The sequence below is a fragment of the Pelophylax lessonae genome (assembly GCF_965119305.1).
Source record: "Pelophylax lessonae genome assembly, chromosome: 5".
Classification (NCBI taxonomy): domain Eukaryota; kingdom Metazoa; phylum Chordata; class Amphibia; order Anura; family Ranidae; genus Pelophylax; species Pelophylax lessonae.
Window position 1 is genome coordinate 232,695,972 of NC_138772.1, and position 27,736 is coordinate 232,723,707.

At 43.5% G+C, this 27,736-nt stretch overlaps 1 protein-coding gene across 1 annotated transcript in view; it reads right to left on the reverse strand.

Moving 5' to 3' along the window:
• Positions 1-27,736, reverse strand: part of TERT (telomerase reverse transcriptase) — a 413,108-nt gene that overhangs the window by 300,530 nt on the left and 84,842 nt on the right. Inside the window, exon 3 of the mRNA XM_082259713.1 lies at positions 15,652-15,847. Coding sequence (XP_082115839.1) covers positions 15,652-15,847 — 196 coding nt within the window. The remainder of the gene's footprint in view (positions 1-15,651; positions 15,848-27,736) is intronic.

The window sequence follows — 27,736 nt, forward strand, 5'->3', positions numbered from 1 at the left end:
GTAATGGCCTAGCTGCTCCCTGCTGCCCAGCCTTCATCGACCCTGAGAAAATGGCCGCCCAATGCATTCCTTTGGGGAAGCCACAACAAAATGGCCACCCATGAATTTCAATGGGAACGACTGAAAAATGGAGCTGAACGATTCTACAAGAAAATGGCAGCCCCCTTGGCGTGCCATGCGTTCTCCAGGACCCCATGAAAGGTCCAACCAGGATTAACACCCCAGAAGATCCGCTATAGTGACATTGGCACGTTCCCCCTCCCCCCCCAGGACCCCCATCGCTGACTGAGGTAGGGACCTCTATGATGGATGCCTGGTACATACAGAGAGGCCAGGGGGCATGGGGTGTACCTGAGGGTCCGATCTTCCCGGGGAGAGGCCCATGTCTGCCCCGAGACCGCCAGAGCTATGGAGGCGGGGGGGGGGGGGGACACTACTCACCATACCAATGACAATCGGGCGGGCGCCACTCCGGACAGACTACCTCTTCACTCAGAGTGGAAGTGCGGATGGCCACGCTGCGACTCAGGCCGAACAAGGTCATGTGTGTCCAGGCAAAGTGTTTCACTCGTGTGCCAGCCCAGGGGCTCTGTCTTGGCGAGGCCTAGCGCGGGGCTATAACCTGCACATGCATGCTGGCTGGACTGGCAGACCTTAAGGATCTATAATATGCAGTCCTACACCCCAGTCCGGCTATTGATTGCAGTTCTCTCTGGAACATAACTAGCTAAAAAATGTTAATTTTAACAAAGGTTCCCTTTAAAATAAAAAGGAAAACAAGCTAAGACCAAAGTCCTAGCCAGGAACTAGGTCCTACTTCTAAACTAGGCAGAAACAAACTGAATCCTATAGCAGAGTGAGTAGGTGCGTGTACACTTGCAGGGACTGGCCCATAGGCGTGGTAAAGATTTTTCTTGCCTAGTGTCCTACTCCTGTAGGGGGCAGCATAACCCAATAGTTAAGAAGAATATGGCGCTGCGTCTGAATGATAGAGAAATTGTTTTTAAAAGGGACAATGTAAAAATTAAAAAAACATTTTTATAAAATAAAATAAAACAAAATTAAAGGTAAAATAAAGAAGAAAAAAAAAATGAAAGCGCCCCGTCCCTCCGAGCTCGCGCGCAGAAGCGAACACATACGCAAGACGCGCCCACATATGTATACGGTGTTCAAACCACACGTGAAATATTGCTGCGATCGGTAGAAACATACGATCGGTAGAAACATAATATTCTAGCCCCAGACCTCCTCTGTACTTCTAAACTGGGAACCTGTAGAAATGTTTAAAAGGTTGCCTATGTATATTTTTAGGTACCAATGTTGTCACCATTCCACGAGCGTGCGCAATTTTGAAGCAGAACATGTTGGGTATCTATTTACTTGGCGTAACATTAGCTTTCACAATATGCAAAAAAAATTTAGCTAACTTTATTATTTAGTTTTTTTTTTTAATGCAATGAAATGTTTTTCCAAAAAATGCATTTGAAAGACCAAATACCACGTGACAAAAAATATTGCAACGACCGCCGTTTTATTTTTCAGAGTCTTTGCTAAAAAAAAAAAAAAAAAAGTTAATGTTTGGGGGTTCCAAGTCATTTTCTAGCAAAAAATACAAATTTTAACTTGTAAACAACAAGTGTCAGAAATAGGCCTGGTCCTTAAGTGGTTAAATTTACCTTTACCTATCTAGGCTGAAACCATGTTGTCTACAACTCGGAGGAGACAAAGTCAACCTTGGAAAAAGCTACACCTTCTGTCCCTACGGGATGCCATCAGCAGCCCGATGCAGCACTTGCGCCTACATCCTCCTCCTATCCAACTGGGTCACATCTGGGAGAAAGTTGGCAGTCGTAATCGCTCCCTCCCTCTGCTATCAGGATCTCCACGCTCCGACCCAGGTGATTCCAGATGAGCAGGTATGCCCGGTTTTTCTCATTACACGGCTTGGATTTTTGGCCAGAAGCCCCGATAGTGCAGTGGCTTTGACTGCCCCCTCTTGGGAGAGACATTCCGACATTTTGTTGTTCTTCAGTTTCCATCCCTGGAACTCTATACCCTGATACTCACACTGGTGATGCCCATATTATGCTCATTAGGTTTTGGCCCCCATCAGGTCCTTGGACTACCAATGCTTGGGGTCGGAACTGAACGAATACTTCTCTTGCTGGACTATCCTCCCCTATGCTAAAGGGACTTCCTGCCAGTGGCGGCCGGCGTGTTGGGGGCGCAGGGGCGCCGCCCCCCCATCCATGCGTCCGGCCCCCTAATCTGCATGCAGGGGCGCTGGACGCATGAAGTTCAATGGGGATTTTTTTTTGCCATCACCTGATTAGAGCCAGAGGCTCTAATAGGGTGATGCAAAGGGTGGACCCGGGGCGCAGAGCAGTGCGTCCCGAGCCCACCCATTGTGTGACAATAGCGAATGAAAATTCGCTATTGTCACACCGATCCTCCTCCTGGCCGATCAGGAAGCGCGTATGATACGCGCTTCCTGATTTGCCGCAAGGCAAACCCCATGCCATTGGCCGAGGAGAAGGAGACGCGCCGCCGGTCACCGGGACTGAGGAGAAGCCGCCCGCCGCCTCTACTGCTCCAGGTAAGTAAGGGGGCACGCACGCTGATCTCTGCATTGGGGGCATGAATGCTGGTCACTGCATTGGGGGCACGCACGCTGATCTCTGCATTGGGAGCATGTATGCTGGTCACTGCATTGGGGGCACGCACGCTGATCTCCGCATTGGGGGCATGTATGCTGGTCACTGCATTGGGGGCATGTATGCTGGTCACTGCATTGGGGGCATGTATGCTGGTCACTACATTGGGGGCACGCACGCTGATCTCTGCATTGGGGGCATGTATGCTGGTCACTACATTGAGTGCACACACGCTAATCTCTGCATTGGGGGCACGTACGCTGGTCACTGCATTGGGGGCATGTATGCTGGTCACTGCATTGGGGGCATGTATGCTGGTCACTACATTGGGGGCACGCACGCTGATCTCTGCATTGGGGGCATGTACGCTGGTCACTCCATTGGGGGCATGTATGCTGGTCCCTGCATTGGGGGCATGTATGCTGGTCACTACATTGGGGGCATGTATGCTGGTCACTGCATTGGGGGCACGCGCGCTGATCTCTGCATTGGGGGCATGTATGCTGGTCACTGCATTGGGGGCATGTATGCTGGTCACTGCATTGAAGGGGGTATGCACGCTGATCTCTTCATTGGGGGCATGTATGCTGGTCACTGCATTGGGGGCATGTACGCTGGTCACTGCATTGGGGGCATGTATGCTGGTCATTGCATTGGGGGCATGTATGCTGGTCATTGCATTGGGGGCATGTATGCTGGTCACTGCTTTGGGGGCATGTATGCTGGTCACTGCATTGAAGGGGGCACGCACGCCGATCTCTGCATTGGGGGAATGGTATGCTGATCACTGCATTGAAGGGGGCATGTATGCTGGTCTCTGCATTGGGGGCATGTATGCCTGTCACTGCATTGAAGGGGACACGCACGCTGATCTCTGCATTGGGGGCATGTATGCTGGTCACTGCATTGAAGGGAGCACGCACGCTAATCTCTGTATTGGGGGCATGTATGCTGGTCACTGCATTGGGGGCATATATGCTGGTCACTGCATTGGGGGCATGTACGCTGATCTCTGCATTGAAGGGGGGCATGTATACTGGTCACTGCATTGAAGGGGGCATGTACGCTGGTCACTCTGCATTGAAAGGGGGCACGTTGGTCACTCTGCATTGAAAGGGGGCACGCTGGTCACTTTGCATTGAAAGGGGGCACGCTGGTCACTCTGCATTGAAAGGGGGCACGCTGGTCACTCTGCATTGAAAGGGGGCACACTATACCTTAATTACTAAAGGCCCCTTTCACACTTTTGCGACCTCAAAGTCACGCAATTTTTTTACAGCGTTTTTTACCGCAAAGCAATGCCTATTACATTTTTCTTTTTGAGACCCCCCAAAAATATTGAGCACTAGCCGCCACTGCTTCCTGCTCTCATTGCTATACACGTGTTCCTCAACTGCCATTAGCAGGAACTTGCTCTCTCCACTATGTGCTGTCCTATTTTCCTCAGTGAACCTCCCCCCTCCTTTTTTATTTATTTTAACCAGTTCTGGACTGGGCCCCCTTAATGACCAGGCCATTTTTTGCGATTTAGCACTGTGTTACTTTAACAAAAAATTGCGCGGTCATGCGACGCTGTACCAAATTAAAATTGATGTCCTTTTTCCCCACAAATAGAGCTTTCTTTTAGTGGTACTTGATCACCTTTGCAATTTTTTTTTTTGGTGCTATAAAAAAAAAAAAAGAGCGACTATTCTGAAAAGAAAAAAAATGAATATATATATATTTTTCACATTCTGCTATATAACATTTCCAAAAAAAAAAAAAAATAAAAAAAAAAAAAATCGCAATGAGTATTTTGATTGGTTTGGGCAAAAGTTATCGCGTCTACAAACTAGGGGAAAGATTTATGTTATTTTTATTTATTTATTTTTAGCGGAACTGAGACATTGCGGCGGACAGATCAGACCCCTAAATTACCTTTTTGTGGGGACCAGTGACATTACTACAGTAATCAGTGCTAAAAATATGCACTGTTACTGTAATAATGACATTGGGAGGGAAGGGGTTAACCTAGTGGGCGATCAAGGGGTTAAATGTAAGCCTAGGGGAGTGATTACTAACTGTGGGGGGTTGGGCTTTTGAAATGACCATAGAGACCTGTGATCCTATATAGAAGGATAACAGGCGCTTTACAACAGCTGCCCATTCTTCTTTCTCAGCAGGGAGCTATTGCAGGTGGCCAGGGGCAATCGCAGCCGCCGGCACCGGGCATCGGCATCCCCGCTGCCTAGTAGGGGCCGGAGCACCCGGCCGCATGCTCGCCCCCCAGCACCAGGCGCGCAACTGACGTACCCCTACGTCGGTTCGCGCAGGAGGGGCTGCCTGCCGCAGTGTATCTGCGGCGGGCGGTCCATAATTGGTTAATATACATGAATTGTATTCTTTTGTGGTTCCATCCTGGTTGGATGTTTTTTGCTAGATGCTCTTTTTACTAGCCTACACAATGTGGGAGTATCTTTTCATCCATCGCGTTCTTTGTTACACTTTGTTGGTGCTCCCCTGTCTTTCGGTCCCACAGTGCGCATTGCTGCTGTTGGTTCCTTTGACAAGCTGGCCTACCTCTCAGGGTGGCTCCCTTCCCTAACGGCATTATCCATCTGAACAGGGCTGCAAAGGGACAGTGCTGGATACGCCCAGCACTATATTTATCTGGAGATAGCTCTACTTAACTCCAACTCAACAGATGACCTGTGTTGTGGACCCCTATTTGGAGATCCTCGTGGGAATTGTGATCGGGGGGCCCATTTACTGTCACTTGTGAAGTTAATATTTATCCCTACTTTAACCTGGTTCATAACCAAGTAACTTCCCTTTTGAAGCCCTTACATATATACCATTCTAGGTCTATTTATATAGACCCAGCCAATTCGGCACCTATCACTTGCGGTGAAAGATACCTGAAGGCTTTTTCATAACCCGTTAAGATCCACTCACATGGTCTTCCGTCCTGGAATCTACAGAGGTTCTGCATATCTGTCTGAGCTCTGGTGTTTCCTGGACTATCGAGAAAGGCAATCTGACCGAAACGCGTCTAGTCTGGTCCAGACATCTCAGACTCTCTCTGTCCCAAGACGTATTTATGACCATGTTTTTATGATACATGCTTTTCATGTCCTTGTCAATTTGCTTTTTATATTCTATGTGAATTTTGTAATAAACTTATATACTTCATACTCAAGTCCTGGTTCTTGCCGCTCAAAGTCCCACTCCTCAGGGGTTCTTGTTTTTCAATATATTCATTAGGGATGTTGGCAAGATCCCAGGTTAAAACACAGACTCCGAATAAATCTTTTCCTTCCCTAATGGGGTAGAGTGCACTCTTGCTAAGTGCTTTTTATTTATGGTTTATCTTATTGTTTGTACTAATGGGATAATGTGACCTATTTGATGTAATCTGCTTGGCTATTACCGAACGACCTATTTCCCCATCTCCTTCCTGACCTTACCCCCTCCTCTCCTTTCTCCCTCCTCTTAGCCATTATAGCAGTTATACATCCCTCACCAAGATGTTCCACCCTGTCCTGTGGCACGACCATGTGCTCGGTGGTAGAGCTATCTCCCGGTGTGTGCCCTATCTCTGGGACGGGAACTCCACTTCTTGTGGTACTGTTTCACCTTTCTATTGTGCATATGTTCTCCTCCCCTCTTCCTTTTCCCTTCTTCCACGTACCTGGGATGCCGGGGTACCCCTGTATTTAATGCCTGGACCTTTGCTTGTGGTTCACTTATACGGCTTAACCCTTCATGTCGAGTATGGCTCTGAAACCTTTGAGGATCTATTCCAAAAATATTCATGGCCTCAATTCTCAGACCTAGCGGTCCAAGGTCTTTCATCATCTTAAATCCCAAGATGTGGATGTAGTCTGCCTACAGGAGACAAGATTTTCCCAGTCCTCCACCTCATGATACTGCTCTCCTCATTATATAACCTTTTTCTCTGCTCTCGCCCTGAGAAACACAGTGGTGTGTTGAAAACAAGTACCCTTTTCCAAAAAAAAGTAGTACTCCCCACGCCTAGGAGTTAATTTTGTTGAATATAAATATATAAATATGTGAAAAAATTGTGTAAAATTATAAGATATAGCAGCAGCGGTAGTATAAAATGGTAGAAATTAAAGAAATAGTCCTAAAAATAGGACGTGGACCGCACAGTGTGACTCACGTGACTCACCATTGGAACGCAAGCCGGATTTACCTCCGCTCGCCACTCTGCATGGTCGCATTGAATGTCACGGACATCAGCATAGTAGATCTTTGCAGGATCTTGCTGAATTGATGTTAAACTTTGCTATTTTGGGAATAAACCTTGAATTTACAATATCACACTATCTGGAGTTTTATCTTCTTTCCATTTATAACAACCTGAGCTGCTTTATGGAACGGTGAGGAGGAAAAACCACCAGCAGCATAGGAGGATTTCAAAGGGAACTTACCATTAAGCTTGATTGGTCTCAATATTATAAGATATGTGAGACCCACTCCATTTGGTAAGTTACCCATCTTATAAATTTATTGCACGGGAAGAAGGCTTCAAGCACCTGCACTTTACCAGTCACCATTTATATTTTTGAAAGAGCACTTTGCACAATTTTTGAGAAAAGGAATTTTCACGGATATTTTACTCAATATTTTTCACAGATTTATATTTTGATTATTTTTACAAGATTGACTTTTATTCATGTACTAATTAATTTATACACGGATTTGAGAATATTGGACGATTGTTTGGCACAAATAGTTTGCACACTTGCACTTTTATTGTGAATTTACGTATTAATATTGCACAGATTTATGTTTTATATATTTTAGCAAGCGCTGTAGATAGCCCTATTTTTAGGACTATTTCTTTCATAGTGGTGTGTTGATTGCATTTAAGCACCAACTGCAGTTTACCTGCACTCTCTAGATAGCCGACTTCACAGGTAGGTACCTGCTTTTGTAGGGCACCATTTGGGACCAAGACTTGACCTCAGTCGGTAATTATGCCCCGAACTGGTTCCAACGTAATTATTTTCCCACCTGCTGAATCTCAAAGCACCAGAAAGGCATCCTTCTTATGGGCGATCTGAATGTTACGCTCAATTCCTCTCTTGACTAACGTTACACCCTACTGGGGCAACTCCCACTTATGATGCATAGGAATATACTTTTTACTTAAATCCACATGAGAGTTTTAGTAGAATAGATCACATGTTTACTCATCTCTGACATCTTCTTTCGAGAGTAGGATTTCTATCCCAGCTTCAATATGGTTGGATCCTGATCCCTTTTCTGCTGAATCTCACAGGCTTTTTCCAGCCCACTTACCAATGGAGACTGAATGAGTCCCTTACCACTTAGGCCTCCTGATCACAGTTACATATTCAATATCTTTTTACTGAAAATGCACGTTCTGTGACCTTCACTGTGTCTCTATAGGAGGCCGATAAGGCCACTATAAGGGGTCACCTGATCCAAATGGCCTCCTCTAGAAAGTATGCCAGGGAAAGTAGGATGTGGGAACTACACCTCTCTCCTGAATCTTTTATATACAAAATAAGTTAGAATCACGCCCCTAGGGACACATTTAACCCCTTGATCACCAGTACAGTTAACCCCTTCCCTGCCCGTGTCATTTTTACAGTAACAGTGCATATTTTTAGCACTGATTACTGTAGTAATGTCACTGGTACCCCCAAAAGTGTCTAAAATGTCAGTTAGGGGTGCGATCTGTCCTCTGCAATGTCGCAGTCCCGCAAAAAAAAAAAAATCGCAGATCGCCATTACCAGTAAAAAAAAATAAATAAATAAAAATTACATAAATCATTCCCTGTTAGTAAAACGCAATAACCTTTGCGCATACCAATCAAATTTTTTTTACCAAAAATATATATATCAGAAAACAAATTGGCCTAAAATGTTAAAAAATTTAGATTTTTACATTTTTTGAGAATTTCATATAGAAAAAAAGGGAAAAATATTTTTTCAAAATTGTCACTCTTTTTTTGTTTATAGCGCAAAAAAGTAAAAATCGCACAGGTGATCAAATACCACAAAAAGAAAGCTCTGTTTGTGGGAAAAAAAGGACGTCAATTTCGTTTGGGTACAGCATGGCCCGACCGCGCAAATGTCCGTTAAAGTCACGCAGTGCCGAATCGCAAAATAGGGCCTGGTCATTGAGCAGCCAAATCCTCAGGGGCTAAAGTGGTTAAGGAACACCTAACTGGGTTTGAGAGAGCCATTGAACCGGATTTGTTTATTCATCAGACTCTGCAAGCCAAGACATTAAAGAGGTTGTACACCGAGAAAACATTTTTTTCTCTTCTTTACATCCTGAAAGAGAAACCCATAATGAGCTAGTATGCATCGCATACTAGCTCATTATGAAATACTTACCTTAGAACGAGCCCCCGCCGTGCCGTCCGCTTACCTGTATGACGGGCGACATGTATAGTCGCCCGTCTTCCGGGATCGCGGCATCCGGCCATCTGATTGGCCGGTGACGTCACTCCCGCGCACGCGCGCGGGAGCCGACGGTCACGGCACGGGGCTCTGAAGGAACGGCACGATCTGCCGTTCCTTCAGAGCGCATGCGCCAGTGACGTCACTGGCTGCATTAAAGGTAAATATCTCCTAAACGGTGCATGTTTAGGAGATATTTACAGTACCTATAGGTAAGCCTTAATATATGCTTACCTATAGGTACAACTTCCTGAGGAGGGTTTACTTCCTCTTTAAGTATTCTTTATTTTCAACTTTTTTATTTCTCTGTTGCTTTATTGTATCTTTCTTTCTAACATCCTTTTTCTGTAAATATTTTATTTGCACCACTTTGACCTTTTCATTATTCAATTATATTTTGACAAGTGTTAAAACTGTCTCTCTAAGGCTTTTATTGCAAACTAGAAGAATCCCTGTTCTCTTGAAGATTGATACTCTAGTATAAATCTCGGAACCATCCCAGTCTGTGGTGACAGTGTGTATTACAGATGTTTATTTTAAAATCATAATTGTCATTGTCGATTTTGTGAAGGGTTGATATGCCCAAAGCTATCTGGTGGCAGTTTGGGGTGTAAAGGGTTAATGGATTAGTTAACCCAGTGACAACAGCTCTCAGGCTGATGGCACCTAGATTGTGGTCCAGGGAGCTGGAAAATATTTGTGCAGCTGAGAGTGGCATTATGTCACAAGTCACAGTATAATTCGCCAGTCCTTTATCACAAGTTGGTGAGAAGGGCAGGGGTCTGATACAGGGTATAACCACAGTTGCCCTCCAGGGTGTAAAAACCCTGATGACCACCCTGATGGTCAATGGTCAAAGAATTCATACACAAAGATTCTTAAACTCTGGGAACCTTGGATAAGCTACTCCTTCCTATCCTTACCTCCAACCTGTAGATTTTTATATATTTTTTTTAATAATGTCAAATAGCAGAATGTGAAAAATATTTGAATTTTCCTTTTTTGAATAATGCAATACAAATACTACTGGTCTAAAAATTACACTTGTGATATATTCACAAACAATATTTTTTTTAGTTGCTTAGCTCTCCCATGAAAACAACCAGATTATACAGATAGTACCATGGGGAATGGTGAGATTTTCAAACAGTTGAGGGCTGAATAACACAACATCCCTTTACATAGTTACATAGTTAGTCAGGTTGAAACAAGGCAAGCCCATCTGGTTCAACCAAAAAAAAAAAAAAAAAAAACAGTATTGAAAACCCAAGCATACAATCCCATATACACAATCCTATACCCTCAGTTGATCCAAAGGAAGGCGAAAAACCCCCAGCAAATCATGATCCAATTTGCTACAGCAGGGGAAAAAAAAATTCCTTTCTGATCCCCTGAGAGACGATCGGAAATTCCCTGGATCAACTTTACCTAAAAAAATGTTAATACCCACTTATATTAAGTACACCCAGGAAAGAATCAAGGCCTTTTTAAAGCAATCTAGTGAGCTAGCCAGAACCACCTCTGGAGGGAGTCTATTCCACAATTTCACAGCTCTTACGTTGAAGAAACCTTTCCGTATTTGGAGACGAAATCTGTTTTCCTCTAGACGTAAAGAGTGCCCCCTTGTCCTCTGTGTTGACCTTAAAGTGAACAACTAAACACCAAGTTCACTATATGGACCCCTTATGTATTTATACATGTTGATCATACCCCCTCTTAACCTCCCTGGCGGTATGATTATGTCAGGAATTATGTACCAAAAGCGGTACAATTTTTTGCATGGAAATTTTGCGTTATGTATTATAGGCCTACAATTCTTAGTAATTACTGACTTAAACCTGACCAAAACAAGACTCTAGTAGACATCCCAGGTGTGATAAATTTGAAACACAAACTCATGAATTATAATCTAATCAATAATATAATTTTATTATATAATATATATATATTATATAATAAAATTATATTATTGATTAGATTATAATTCATACGTTATATACATACATACATACAGTGGGTACGGAAAGTATTCAGACCCCCTTAAATTTTTCACTCTTTGTTATATTGCAGCCATTTGCTAAAATCATTTAAGTTCATTCTTCTTCCTCATGAATGTACACATAGCACCCCATACTGACAGAAAAACACAGAATTGTTGACATTGTTGCAGATTTATTAAAAAAGAAAAACTGAAATATCACATGGTCCTAAGTATTCAGACCCTTTGCTCAGTATTTAGTAGAAGCCCCCTTTTGATCTAATACAGCCAGGAGTCTTTTTGGGAAAGATGCAACAAGTCTTTCACACCTGGATTTGGGGATCCTCTGCCATTCCTCCTTGCAGATCCTCTCCAGTTCGGTCAGGTTGGATGGTAAACGTTGGTGGACAGCCATTTTTAGGTCTCTCCAGAGATGCTCAATTGGGTTTAAGTCAGGGCTCTGGCTGGGCCATTCAAGAACAGTCACGGAGTTGTTGTGAAGCCACTCCTTCGTTATTTTAGCTGTGTGCTTAGGGTCATTGTCTTGTTGGAAGGTAAACCTTCGGCCCAGTCTGAGGTCCAGAGCACTCTGGAGAAGGTTTTTGTCCAGGATATCCCTGTACTTGGCGCATTCATCTTTCCCTCGATTGCAACCAGTCGTCCTGTCCCTGCAGCTGAAAAACACCCCCACAGCATGATGCTGCCACCACCATGCTTCACTGTTGGGACTGTATTGGACAGGTGATGAGCAGTGCCTGGTTTTCTCCACACATACCGCTTAGAATTAAGGCCAAAAAGTTATATTTTGGTCTCATCAGACCAGAGAATCTTTCTTATTTCTCACCATCTTGGAGTCCTTCAGGTGTTTTTTAGCAAACTCCATGCGGGCTTTCATGTGTCTTACACTGAGGAGAGGCTTCCGTCGGGCCACTCTGCCATAAAGCCCCGACTGGTGGAGGGCTGCAGTGATGGTTGACTTTCTACAACTTTCTCCCATCTCCTGACTGCATCTCTGGAGCTCAGCCACAGTGATCTTTGGGTTCTTCTTTACCTCTCTCACCAAGGCTCTTCTCCCCCGATAGCTCAGTTTGGCCGGACGGCCAGCTCTAGGAAGGGTTCTGGTCGTCCCAAACGTCTTCCATTTGAGGATTATGGAGGCCACTGTGCTCTTAGGAACCTTAAGTGCAGCAGAAATCTTTTTTGTAACCTTGGCCAGATCTGTGCCTTGCCACAATTCTGTCTCTGAGCTCTTCAGGCAGTTCCTTTGACCTCATGATTCTCATTTGCTCTGACATGCATTGTGATCTGGAAGGTCTTATATAGACAGGTGTGTGGCTTTCCTAATCAAGTCCAATCAGTATAATCAAACACAGCTGGACTCAAATGAAGGTGTAGAACCATATCAAGGATGATCAGAAGAAATGGAAAGCACCTGAGTTAAATATATGAGTGTCACAGCAAAGGGTCTGAATACTTAGGACCATGTGATATTTCAGTTTTTCTTTTTTAATAAATCTGCAACAATGTCAACAATTCTGTGTTTTTCTGTCAGTATGGGGAGCTGTGTGTACATTCATGAGGAAGAAGAATGAACTTAAATGATTTTAGCAAATGGCTGCAATATAACAAAGAGTGAAAAATTTAAGGGGGTCTGAATACTTTCCGTACCCACTGTACATACACACACACACACACACACACAATATATATATATACATACATACACACACATATATACATATATAATATAAATGTTATGTGTTTGTGTTTTGTGCAACGTTTGAATTTCCCTCCCAGTTCCGCTACCATGCAGCATTGCTGCTGCAGGGAACGGAACCAAGAAGTCATCAGACCGACGGACGAGCGGCGGGGATCTCGGCTGGCGATCAAAGCAATGGGAGATCATTGCTGGATCGCCAGGAGAAGGTAAGGGACAGCGCTGCACGCTCTGCACATCTATCCTGAGCATGACTCGGGGATACCGATAGTAGCAGGAAAAATCCACCACGAGTCACGCTCGGGGATACCGCTAAGGGGGTTAATCTCCTCTTCTCAAGAGAATAAATTCAGTTCCCTAAAATTTTCTCATAGCTGAACTCCTCCATGCCTCTTATCAGTTCGGTTGCCCTTCTCTGCACTTTCTCCAGTTCCCCAATATCCTTTTTAAGAACTGGTGCCCAAAACTGAACTGCATATTCCAGATGAGGTCTTTACCTGATCCCTGCTCTCTGTGTTCGGACTATAAAGCTGTCCACCCGCAATCACTAACACTCAATTGCTATAAGCTAGTCTGTCGATCGCTCCATTACTTTGCGCTGTTCAGTTTGGAGCCTTGCTTGTCATTAGCCCCTATTGAGGAATACATCTCCTTGCAACATATATTTTTTTCACAGGAACCCTTCCTTCTGCCGTTTTCTTATTTGTCTGCCATCACCCTATGCTAGTCCAATCCCTATTAGGAGTATGACAATTTGAAATTCAAATCACTTAGTATTGAACTGATTTTACTGCTTAGTATTGAACTGATTTTACTGCTTAGTATTGAACATGATTTTACTGCTTAGTATTGAACATGATTTTACTGCTGGGATAATTGTTACAATGTTATGTTTATTGACATGGGTGATTGGTTGGGAGGAATGATTGCTGACGCTGCCTGTCTGGTTTGACAATGTTGTCAGCTTTTAACAAGTTTGGTTGAGGTGTTTGTATAATATTTTTCTAATTGGTATGTTTTGGAAAATTCAATAAAGTATTTACATTTTTGTTATACCGGCATTCCTTCTGTGATGCAACTCTTGAGGAATATCCTCTTTAATATGGTATGAGTTGTCTCCTTATCTCCAAGCTTTCTGCAGATGGTCTTGTAGCTCATTCCAGCCTTGTGCAGTTTTACAATCTTGTCTGATATCCTTTACCAGCGTTTTGGTCTGGCCCATGATGATGAGCATTGAATAGAAGAAAGATTCTGTGGACATCTGGAGTCTTTTATACACATGAGTTGTCATTAGAATCACCTTCTTAAATTGACAGGACTAATCTGTGTACCACATGAGCACATACTGTAGCCTGTCTGTGGGAGCCAGAATTATTGTTGGTTGGTAGGGGATCAAATAAAACGTATTTTACTCACTGAACTGCAACTCTTATAACATTTGCATTGTGTTTTTTTTTCAGATTTTTGGTTGATATTCTGTCTCCGTCATTTAACCACTTTACAACCGGAGGATTTTGCTGTCTTCCGTCCAGGCCACTTTTTGCGATTCGGCGCTGTGCGACTTCAACTGACAATTGCGCGGTCGTGCGACGCCGTACCCAAACGAAATTTACGTCCTTTTTTTCCCACAAACAGAGCTTTCTTTTGGTGGTATTTGATCACCTGTGCGATTTTTACTTTTTGCGCTATAAACAAAAAAAGAGCGTTTATTTTGAAAAAATAACAATATTTTTCACATTTTTTTATATGAAATTCCCCCCAAAAAAGATGTAAAAAACAATTTTTTTAAAAGTTTTTGGCCAATTTGTTTTATGCTACATATGTTTGGTAAAAAAAATCGCAATAAGCGTATTTTGATTGGTTTGCGCAAAAGTTATTGCGTTTACTAACAAAGGGAAAGATTTCTGTCATTTTTGGTGTTTTTTTTTTAACGCGTAATGGCGGCGATCTGCGATTTTTTTTGCGGGACTGCGACATTGTGGCGGACAGACCGGACCCCTGACTGACATTTTTGACACTTTTGGGGGTACCAGTGACATTACTGCAGTAATCAGTGCTATATATATGCACTGTTACTGTAAAAATGACACTGGCAGGGAAGGGGTTAACTTTATTGGAGAGGGAGGGGTTAATGTATGCCTGGTGCTTACTGACGTGTAGGGGGGGAGGTGACTATGTGATTCATGGACAGATCGGATGTCCAGCTATGCTGAACAGTCCGATCTGTCACTCCCTGTCACTATGGAGATCCGCCCGCTGTGTTTACACACAGCGGGCGGATCTCCAGACTCGATCCCCGACGATCGGGTAAGAGCAGCGGCGATCGCCGCTGCTCCTCCCCTGGCCCGACTCCCGCTGTGAATGAAAACAGCGGGAGCGAGCCTCCGGCGGCGCGCAAGCGCCGCCCAGAAGGGGAGGAGTCCAGTCACGTTAATACTACGTGACTGGACGGGAACGAGCCACTCTGCCGCAGTAGTATTACTGTGAGCGGTAGTAGAGTGGTTAAAATACACCTATGATAAAACTTATAGACCCTTCATTTCTTTGTAAGTGGGCAAACTTACAAAATATGAAGGGGATCAAATATATTATTTTCCCCACTGTAGCCCCTATAAGGAGTAGTGCCTTTTGAACTGCTTAGTGTTAGTGTCTAACATCTTGAAGAAAGTTTATATACTCAAGAGGTATGAAACTGCCCCCTTCCCCCATGAATGCTGGGAGAAAATTACTGTGATACTAACTGTCCTTGCAAGAACTAAGCTGAAATGCATCCGCTAACATCTGTTTCCAAGTCAAGATCCTGGTACAAGGAGGTTTAAATAAAATGTAATTACATACAAAATATAAAAGCAAAATCTTACCAAATGCCAAAAGTTTGAAGTTTTCTCCAGATACATTTTCTGTAAAAGAAAAGCTTGTTTTTCTGAAACATGGTTTCAGTGACGTAAAAAAATGCCTTTAATAGCTGAATAACATAGGTGTCCATCAGCCAGTACAAGAATTCTGCAAGTATTTTCTCTCGAAAGAAGTGCTCTGATGGAGGAACAAAGTGATAACCTACAATTAAAAAAAAGAACTCTGATTAGTTAAAAAAAAAAAAAACAAATAGACCCACATACTATTGGTTATATGCAACTTCTTTCTTTTAAAGCAGAGGTGCCGAACCCCAGGGTTGCGGACTGGTGCAGGTCCATGGCCTGCTTGAGACCAGGCCGCACTGAAGGATAGAGTGGAGGGTGAGCAGAGGCCTGGCTTGTTGTTTACATCAGCACTCGCATCACCGCCGTAGGGTTCACCTCCTGTGAGATCAGCAGCGCATGAGATCATAGGAGTGGAACCCCAATGTTAACTGCGCATGTGCCGGTTTTAGGTTTCTCGCTCATTGAGAATCAAATGCGGCCAGATGTATGCTGAGGGAAGTAGCACTGGGGTGAGGACGAAGCTGCAAGAGGTTTTACTTTAGCAAGCTTACTCACTGCACAATAATAATAAAAATAATGTAATGTGCATCAATTCTCCTATTGTAATGTTCTGGTACCTTTGGTATGCTAATTCCACTTTTCCTAAGTGTATGCGCCCCACCATTCTCTTTTGGTAAGGTGCGCATACAGCTTTAAGACCGATGCTGTCATCACTGAGCGCCGCTGGAGCGGCTATTTCAACCTCCGGCGGTCTCACTCACATGTTCGTTCAACGCCGCATAATCTGCCTTGAAGCTCTCATGCTTGCAAGCATACCTCGCTATCGGAACCACGCTGCTGATCCCTGTATCCCGCTACCGGATCATCCGCTCTTGCCGAACCTCTCCTCTACTACATTGCTACTAGTGATAAGTACCCCACAGGGGAAACCTCTATAACCTTCATACTAAAGCTTACACTATCTAGCTCTGCATACTAAGGACTATTACTACATCTGCATTAACTAAGATTGCTAGCTCTTGAGCCTAATACCATCTGCTCTTGCACTGGGTTGGTCTATCCTGTATGTTCACCTGCTACTCTATCATCTGCTACCATACATGATTGCTAAACCTATCTGCATCCCATCTGCTACTATCTTACTTTCAAGAACATTCCTTTCAAGTGTCTGTCATCTACCATCTCTACCCAACCTGTCTCTTCAGCCTATCATCACTATATTACTTTACATACAGTGGGTACGGAAAGTATTCAGACCCCTTTAAATTTTTCACTCTTTGTTATATTGCAGCCATTTGCTAAAATCATTTAAGTTCATTCTTCTTCCTCATGAATGTACACATAGCACCCCATACTGACAGAAAAACCTAGAATTGTTAACATTGTTGCAGATTTATTAAAAAAGAAAAACTGAAATATCACATGGTCCTAAGTATTCAGACCCTTTGCTCAGTATTTAGTAGAAGCCCCCTTTTGATCTAATAAGCCAGGAGTCTTTTTGGGAAAGATGCAACAAGTCTTTCACACCTGGATTTGGGGATCCTCTGCCATTCCTCCTTGCAGATCCTCTCCAGTTCTGTCAGGTTGGATGGTAAACGTTGGTGGACAGCCATTTTTAGGTCTCTCCAGAGATGCTCAATTGGGTTTAAGTCAGGGCTCTGGCTGGGCCATTCAAGAACAGTCACGGAGTTGTTGTGAAGCCACTCCTTCGTTATTTTAGCTGTGTGCTTAGGGTCATTGTCTTGTTGGAAGGTAAACCTTCGGCCCAGTCTGAGGTCCAGAGCACTCTGGAGAAGGTTTTTGTCCAGGATATCCCTGTACTTGGCCGCATTCATCTTTCCCTCGATTGCAACCAGTCGTCCTGTCCCTGCAACTGAAAAACACCCCCACAGCATGATGCTGCCACCACCATGCTTCACTGTTGGGACTGTATTGGACAGGTGATGAGCAGTGCCTGGTTTTCTCCACACATACCGCTTAGAATTAAGGCCAAAAAGTTCTATTTTGGTCTCATCAGACCAGAGAATCTTATTTCTCACCATCTTGGAGTCCTTCAGGTGTTTTTTAGCAAACTCCATGCGGGCTTTCATGTGTCTTACACTGAGGAGAGGCTTCCGTCGGGCCACTCTGCCATAAAGCCCCGACTGGTGGAGGGCTGCAGTGATGGTTGACTTTCTACAACTTTCTCCCATCTCCTGACTGCATCTCTGGAGCTCAGCCACAGAGATCTTTGGGTTCTTCTTTACCTCTCTCACCAAGGCTCTTCTCCCCCGATAGCTCAGTTTGGCCGGACGGCCAGCTCTAGGAAGGGTTCTGGTTGTCCCAAATGTCTTCCATTTGAGGATTATGGAGGCCACTGTGCTCTTAGGAACCTTAAGTGCAGCAGAAATCTTTTTGTAACCTTGGCCAGATCTGTGCCTTGCCACAATTCTGTCTCTGAGCTCTTCAGGCAGTTCCTTTGACCTCATGATTCTCATTTGCTCTGACATGCATTGTGATCTGGAAGGTCTTATATAGACAGGTGTGTGGCTTTCCTAATCAAGTCCAATCAGTATAATGAAACACAGCTGGACTCAAATGAAGGTGTAGAACCATCTCAAGGATGATCAGAAGAAATGGAAAGCACCTGAGTTAAATATATGAGTGTCACAGCAAAGGGTCTGAATACTTAGGACCATGTGATATTTCAGTTTTTCTTTTTTAATAAATCTGCAACAATGTCAACAATTCTGTGTTTTTCTGTCAGTATGGGGTGCTATGTGTACATTCATGAGGAAGAAGAATGAACTTAAATGATTTTAGCAAATGGCTGCAATATAACAAAGAGTGAAAAATTTAAGGGGGTCTGAATACTTTCCGTACCCACTGTATAAGTCACTCTAGGAACATCTTATTGAGTGTGTGTATCTACTTGCTGAATTGAGACTATCCACACATGATGAGTCTTGGGAGTTGGGATTGGTGTCTCAGCGTTTCTCTACATGACTACTGAAGTGGAATATTTCTGCAGCTGTAAATCCACATTATACATAAAACGCAGGAGCGTTACACCTATTACCGACGTGGTGTCGGATTGATTGAAGTGCTACCAGCCCCCATCCCGTAGGAAAAAAAAAAAAATCTTTCATGAAACAGTTTCCTAAACTTTTAGGTACCAGAGACTGTTTTATCACTTCTGGACCGGAAGGATTTGCCCCCTTAACCACTTTAAGACCGTGTCTATTTTTGACACTTTTTACAGTGTTTCCAAGCTAAAATCATTTTTTTTTGCTAGAAAACTACTTAGAACCCCAAGACATTATATAGTTTTTTTTAGCAGAGACCCTAGAGAATAAAATGGAGAGAATTGCAATATTTTTTATCACACCGTATTTGCGCAGCGGTCTTCCAAACCTAATTATTTTAGGAAAAATTCATTTTTTTTATTAAAAAATAAGAAAACAGTAAAGTTAGCCCAATTTTTTTCCATAATGTGAAAGATGATGTTATGCCAAGTAAATAGATACCCAACATGTCATGCTTCAAAATTGCGCACGCTCGTGGAATGGCGACAAACTTTGGTACCTAAAAAATCCCCATAGGCGACACTTTAAAAAATTCTGCAGGTTACCAGCTTAGAGTTACAGAGAAGGTCTAGGGCTCAAATTATTGCACTCGCTCTAACGATCTTGGCGATATCTCACAGGTGTGGTTTGAACACCGTTTATATATGTGGGCAGGGCTTTCATATGCGGTCGCTTCTGCGTGCGAGATAACGGAGACAAGGCGCTTTCATTTTTTTTTTCCTATTTGTTTTATTTATTTAAAAAAACAAAAATTTTGATCATTTTTTATTCCTATTACAAGGAATGTAAACATCCCTTGTAATAGAAATAGGCATGACAGGTCCTCTTTATTGTGAGATCTGGGGTCAAAAAAGACCTCAGACCTCACAACTACATTAAAAAAAGAATAAAAAACGTTGGAGAGGAAAAAAAATAAATAGGCCCTTTAAACCGGTTGCTCGGCAACGACGTTTGACGTCGCTCCGGACCTCCAAGACCATCTTGAAGGGCCATCTTGCTCTCACTCGACTTCCTTTGTCTGAGGATCCAGGACCGGTTAGTTTTCCCCGCTGCCGGCGGGTCCGGTAAGCGGGGAAAATGGCCGGGACACGGCGGGGGGGCACCTCGTCCGCCGCATCTGAAAGCAGTTTGCCCGCCATTTTAAAAAATACTGGGGTTATGGCAGCTACATAAAACTGCGGGTACCCTTCTCTAATGTGTACTTTGTTCAATAAAGCTTTTTGGAAAAAAAAAAACTGCGGCGGCGGCCCATAAGTGATTAATGACCAGGCCATATTTTGCGGTTCAGCACTGCGTTAATTTGACGGACAATTGTGTGGTCGTATGACTGTGTACCTAAATAAAATTGATGTCCTTTTTTTTCCCACAAATAGAGCTTTCTTTTGGTGGTATTTGATCACCTGTATGATTTTTATTTTTTGCGCTATAAACAAAAAAAGAGCGACAATTCTGGAAAAAAAAAAAAAAAATATTTTTCACATTCTGCTATATAAAACATTCCCCAAAAAAAAAACTGCTACATTTTTTTGGTTAAAAAGAAAAAGAAAATGCAATAGGCGTATTTTGATTGGTTTGCGCAAAAGTTATTGCGTCTACTAACTACGAGAATGATTTGCAATTTTTTTTTTTTACTAGTAATGGCGGCGATCTGCGTTTTTTTTGCGGGACTGCGACATTGCAGCGGACAAAATCGGACCCCTGACTGACATTTTTGACACTTTTGGGGGGACCAGTGACATTACTACAGTAATCAGTGCTAAAAATTCGCACTGTTACTGTAATAATGACACTGGCAGGGAAGGGGTTAACATTGTGGGTGATAAGGGGTTAAATGTGAGCCTAGGGGAGTGGTTCTAACTGTGGGGGGCGTGGCTTGTGAAATGATCATAGAGACCTGTGATCCTATATAGAAGGATCACAGGGGCTCCATGATCATTCCAGGGAGAAGAACGGTCAGCTATGTTTACAGCAGCTGACCATTAGCTCTCAGCGGGGAACGACCGCGTGTGTCAGGTGGCAATCGGAGCCGCCTGCCCCGTGCATCGGCTTCCCCGCTGACGTGGGGGGGGGGGTGGGAGCGTGGCGCACGCGCTCGCTCCCTACGCACGACAGCATATACCTACAGCGATTTGCGCAGGAGCGGCTGCCTGCCGCAGTATAACTGCGGCGGGTAGGGCTGGGCGATAATCGATTTATCGATTTTTTAGTTTGAAACGATTTTTTTTTTTTAGAATATAAATAAATCCGCGCTAAGGATGTCAGAGGATAAATTAAATGTGTGCACAGGTAAGCTGCAGCCTCACTTAAAATATAGCCAAAAGGCTATATAAATATGTATGTAAATATGAAGTGGTGGCGCTGCTTATAAAGTGCAAATAGGTATATATAAATATATAAAAAATGACAAGAAAATAAAATGTAGAAACACAGATGTGATTGAGGAATAAAAATATAAATATAAATGGTGGATATGTAAATAGTGCCACAATATGGTGAAAATCCAACATAAAATGGTATTGGGAATGAGTTAATATGGAATATATGAAAAAATATAAAAAAGTAAAATGAAGTAAAATATAAATAACCACCAAAGTGCGTAATATAAAGTGCAAAGTACTACAATATATATATCCTAGTATATACCTAAAATAATAATATCAGCATGTTGCAATAAAATGGTAAGAGAATAACTTGAAATAATAATACATAGGCGATGGTATAATATGAGAAAGTGTGCAAAAAGTGCAACAATTAAACTGGGTGTGCGGGAAACTTTTCCGGAAAAATAAATAAGAGTGCGGGAAACTATTTTTACAAAGTGCAGCAAGAAGTGATGTGATCTAAATTCATGTGATAAATAAGTCCGTATAATAGTAAAGGTGCAAACAATATTATGGACAAGCTAGATGTGCGAAGAAATATGAACTCCAAGGTGAAAATAAGAAATGGTATTCAATCAGATCAGCTGATAAAATAAGTCCATATATAGATGATTGTGCCCCGAGGGGTGGTGAATGAGTAAGTATCCTGCGGTGACCCCCAAGGTGGGTGACTGGCGAGTGGCGGGGAAACCCCTAGTAGAAAAACCTACTCACCAGATGTACCCACCCCACACAGGGGTATAGGGCAGGTACTGTAGAAATATCCTGTTGGTCCTGGCTCTGGGTAGTAGTTCCCTTCCTGGGGGAGATGTAGTATAGGGTCCGCAGGGATATCCTAAAGTGGGATCCTATCCGATGGTAGGATATCCAACGATCCGTGGGGTGAACTGATATGGCCACTCAAAGGTATGTGGATGGAGGGATCATATAAATGGAAAAGAACTCGATAGTATAATACCGTTTTTAAAGTTTATTCCTTCCAGCAGTAACATAAAAATGGGTACTCACATAGATAAAATCAGTAAACAGCGAGGTAGTGGCGTCCCGGAACGCAATGCGTTCCAACTGGAGACCGGAACCGGAAGTGACGTGACGGCGCTGTACGCGTTTCGTCATGTGACGTCTTCTGCAGATGATCCCTCCATCCACATACCTTTGAGTGGCCATATCAGTTCACCCCACGGATCGTTGGATATCCTTAATATTTTTTCATATATTCCATATTAACTCATTCCCAATACCATTTTATGTTGGATTTTTTTTTTTTAAACTCGAGTTTTTTATACAATTGTTTTTTTCCTCCTTTTTCCGCCCCGCGTAACTACACACACCTGGACTCAGCCAGCTACTAGTCCGCAGCACAGGAACCGAACTCTCCCCAGTATCGGACCGCCGCGCCGCGCCTGGATGTGACGTCAGCTGCGGGCGGTGCGTCTGTACAGGGGCTGCGGCGCGCTGTGATAGTTACACAGAGAACTCCCCGGCCTGGATGTGACGTCAGCTGCCGGGAGAGGAAGGGGGCGGTGCGTCTGTACAGGCCAGGGGCTGTGATAGGATAGGTACCTATCCTATCACAGCCCCTGGCCTGTACAGACGCACCGCCCCCTTCCTCTCCCGGCAGCTGACGTCACTAGTGAGTGAACAGATCCAGAACCGTACACACATAGCAGCCTTGGAGGGGGAGGGGGGGTGACTCACAGTAGCAGAGAAGGAGGAAGAAATCCCTTCAGATAGCTCCGATGCCTGTGATGAAGCTCTGAGCAAGCTGTCACTGCTGCTTCTACTCCTTGCTCTGTCCTCCACACTGCTGAAGCCACTCTATATTCACTCACTGTACCAGGACAGCCAATCCAATCTCATGCTCTGCACAAGGGGGAGGGTGGAGGAGCAAGAGTGGAGGTGGGAAGAAGCATGTACAGTGAGTTAAAGCGCCCCCTGCAATATCACAGCGCGCCGCAGCTAGTTCTGCAGCGCTCTGCATTCTAGTTTTGGGTCAGTGACACAACATACTAAAATCACTGGAACAGCAAATAGCATTTCCAAAAAGAGGTCTGCAATGGCACCCCTTGTATGTCTCTCAAGAATTTTCACTTAAAATTAATAATCTGAAAATTACGCAACGCCCGCAGCTGACGTCACATCCAGGCACGGCGGCCCATTACTGGGGAGAGTTTGGTTCCTGTGCGGTGGACTAGTAGCTGGCTGAGCCCAGGTGTGTGTATTTACGCGGGGCAGGCGGAAAAAGGAGGAAAAAGGCGGAAAAAAGCAGAAAAAAAAAAATTGTAGAAAAAAACTTGTTTGAAAAAAAAAATCGTTTCAAACTAAAAAAGCTGGCTGAGCCCAGGTGTGTGTAGTTACGCGGGGGCAGGCGGAAAAAAAACAATTGTAGAAAAAAATTGTTTCAAACTAAAAAAGGTGGCCGGTTACTGGGGAGTTCTCTGACTGTACCTATCACAGCGCAGCCCATGTACAGACGCACCGCCCGAAGCTGACGTCACATCCAGGCGCGGCGGTGGTCCATCAGACACACATACAGCCACAGCGCTTCTTCTCCTCAGTCCTCCCTCCACACAGTGAGCTCTCCTCCCTCCCCGCTCAGTGCGATATGAGCCAGCCCCCGCGTCTTCTTTTACTGTCTAATGTCTAGTCTATTAAAAGAACAACAACACAGTCAAAAAATTAACAACATGGCAGCGTGTACTTTTTGTTTTGGGATTCTATGCATTTTAACTCTTGATGAGTTAAAATAGCAATAAAGTTGCACTTTTGACACTATATCTGATGTCTGCAGTCATTTAAGTGCATTGGAAAAAAAATCGAAAAATCGAATCGAAACTCAAATTTTTCTTTACAAAAAAATCGAAGATTTTTTTTTTTAGGCAAAATCGCCCAGCCCTAGCGGCGGGCGAGCGTAAAGTGGTTAAAGCACACCAGTTTATGAGACAAATGTTGGCTAAAAGTATTAACTTTCTTCTGGGAGGGTCTTCTTGTCATGCTGATAATTTGGTTTCAAACCAGGATTCACTGATCTGAACCATCTATGTAAATAAAAGCTCTGGCTTCACTAGTTGAACACTAGATTTGGCCTACCATTCAGAAAGCATTTAAGCAATCAAAGACAAAGGGTGCCAGGTCAGTAGAGGAAATGATAAAAGCAAATTTATTATTCACACACTTACATTGAGAAAAGCACAGGTCAGTGTGGTAACAGGCAGATCATCCTCATCAGTAAATGCCCAGATGATGGTGTGGGCTGAAGGGTGACACAAGGCCGTGGATGCCAGCGCAGGCACTGCTGCATACAATGTACCGATTGCAGCAGCAGGGAGAAGTATCATCCAATGAACACTATCGGCTGCCGTGCCTCCCACAGAAGCATCGGCAGCAAGATACTTGGTTCCGGAAGTGAAGTCACCCCCCGAATGCCGGATCCTCCATGGATACTGGCGAGGGACAAAAAGCAGCGACAATGGAAAGGGTGGGCCGCAAAGTCATTTCCGAGGCTCAACCTCCTTCCTCAGGCTAGCCCGCCCCTCCAAATGGAGGAAACTATATAGTCCTATTACCAATAAATCGAGGGGAGGGGGTATCCGTGGAGTGACGCCACTTCCGGAACCCAGCATCTTGCTGCCGATGATTCTGTGGGAGGCATGGCAGCAGACAGTGTGTGTGTCTATTGGATGATATTTCTCCCTGCTGCTGAAATCGGTACGTTGTATGCTCTGGCATACGCAACCTCGAGTCACCCTTCCGCCCACACCATCATCTGGACATTTACTTATGAGGATGATCTGCCTGTTACCACACTGACCTGGGCTATTCTCAATGTAAGTGTGTGAATAATAAGTTTGCTTTTATCATTTCCTCTACTGACCTGGCGCCCTTTGTCTTTCATTGCATATTTGTTCCGGAGGGATCCCATACCTCATACAGGAGCTGCCGCTTGCTTTCTTCTCTCCTTTGGACATATTCTGACAGTGCCGTGCCTTTGGCTATCACATCAACAGGAACTTTTCCCCCTCTCCCCCTATTTGCCTTGGACTTATGCCACCTTAGGCTCTTGATATTAATGTTCATGTTTTTAATGGTCTTCACTTATACATTTATTATTTGTTTCTTGTCAATTTTTAATTCACCTATCATTATTTGTGTGCACCGGTGAGCGCTGATCCACTGACTTCGGACGGTGTTTTGTTTGTGTAACAGAAACCATTTAATTTAATATTTTTTTTTTTAAGTTTTCTTTAAATATGAGCTTCAGAGATATTATTCCTATATTATCCCTATTAAAACTGCAGACTATATTACTATCAAATACTTCACTATATTGATTACCAATAAACTTGGTTAGGTCTATATTGTGTTCCAATAATAATGGCAGACTATGCAATAGCATCCTAAACATACACAGGGTCTTTCACAGGCATGTATTACTTCTTTTATATTTAGCTTTCGATAGAGTAGGAAACCTTTAACCTCTATTAAGTTATTTATTGCTTTCTGTGTGCTGTTGAGGAAATATTACTTCACTTACTGTCCTAAAGATGCAACAGAAGTGAAGAAAAGTTCTCACAGCAAATCTCCCAAAGCAAGAGCAATTTTTAAATTCCCCATACTTTCTATCTTGGTGATTTTTGTATTTGCCAAAACAAATCTATTTCTGGTACTTAATTAAGGAACACAGAAACTCAGAGATGATTGGCTTAAACTGTAGCCTACAGAAGGATTTTTGGCAAAAAAAAAATAAAAATATTGCGACTCGTACAAGCATAAGCATGCCTCAGTTTTGTACAAAAGTATCACCAAAAGCATAAACAGACACAAAGGGTGGCACTTGTGTCCCTCAAAATTTGAGAAATTAAATGAAAAATGGATTTTACTGCAAGTAGAACTACAAGAAATACATTTTACTACAAGTAGAAAAATTGCATTCTTTGAGGGATGTTGGGCAATGAAAAGTAATCTGAGCAAACAGAGATAGGGAACAGCAACAAAATGCTAACCGGCCTACAAATCAACAAAACTTGTGAGCTACCAGCAGCTCAAAAGTACCATCTGAAGAAAGTTATATTCAAAGCTAGCATCAGACGAGACATGAAAAATCCACCTGGTAAAACCAACAGACTGTGTGGAAAAAAAAACAGTTATAACCTTGCAAAACTCAGAAACCAGAAGTCTAATAGGTACAGATTTAGTGGTGTGTGCCTCGACAGAAAAAGATGAAACCTGACCATATAAACTTTAGGCTTGTATGATGATCTCTCAGAGAGTCATCTTGAAATTGTGGAAAGAGAAGCACGTTTTCCTTTATGTGGATCACCAGTAACGACAGCGTTTTAATGGAAGCAGTAGTTTGGGGTACACAAGCACGCCATAGACTACATCCAGACAATAGAGCAAGATCTACTTCTGATTAACTGGAGCCAGAAGGAGCCAAAAAGGAGGGAAAGAACAATATCCAGGCTGAGAAGAAAGACAGGAACTACCTTAAGAAGGTTCTGGACCTCAAGACCACTTTGTGCAAGACTAGAAAAAGGGTTCTTTATAGGATAAAGCTTCAAATACAGACAGTCACCTCACAAAAGTGATGGCAATGAGGAAAGCAATCTAATGGGTGAAAGTGCAAAGCGAAATATGCCCAATAGGCACAAGGGGCATTTTTTTGAGGAGCCGAGAGAAGCAATTAAGATCCCATGGAGGAGAACCATATAAAAAAAATAAATAAAAAGCTAGTGATCGAAACTACCAAAATCAGAACAGTCTTTGTACTCCGGGCCAAACACTGATCCAAACCCATTTGTAGAAAGCCAGGATTTGTCCAACAGAGAACTTCCAGGAGTAAAAGTTATTTTCCTTGCAAAGAGTTAAGTACGCCTCCAATCTGCGATAGTAGACCTTGCAGGAAATAGACTTCCTAGCTTTTTTGCACTGTGTTAATCACTGATTCAGAGATGCCCCTATCCCTCAGCCCCTAGGTTTCTACAACCACACTGTTAAAGCCCAACCATGAAGCCGGATGGTAAACCAGTCCCTGGGACAGAAGATCCAGACAATCTGCAGAAGCCCACAGAGCGTCAACCAGAAGTCTAAATCAGGTCAAAAATACTACATCCACCTGGGCCAGTCCAGAGGACTATGAGAATCACAAGTATACGATCACTCTCCATCCCATGGAGCAGACCAGGAAGGTGTTTCAGGGGAGAAAAGACATAGGGGTCAGACTATACTGATCCCATGGAGCCATCACAGCATTCACTGTTTATGCTTAAAAATCCCTGTACCTGAAATAAACGTATGCAGTTTGCTGTTGAACCTGACAGCCAGGAGGTCCACCTGTGACACAGATTCTCGAACACCCCCAGGTGTAGTGACGGTTCAACCAAGTCCTGGTGTTGCTGGCTGAGGTAGTCTGCTTGCCAGTTGTCTGTGCCTGGGATTTAAAAAGGCCAGACAAGGATGGAATATATTCTGTCAAGGACAGAATCCTTTCTACATTCTCAGTGAGACTTCTAGCTCCTCCTAAGTAGTTGCTGCATGCCACTGCCGTTGTACAGTCCAGCTTGAATCCTGATCAAATGA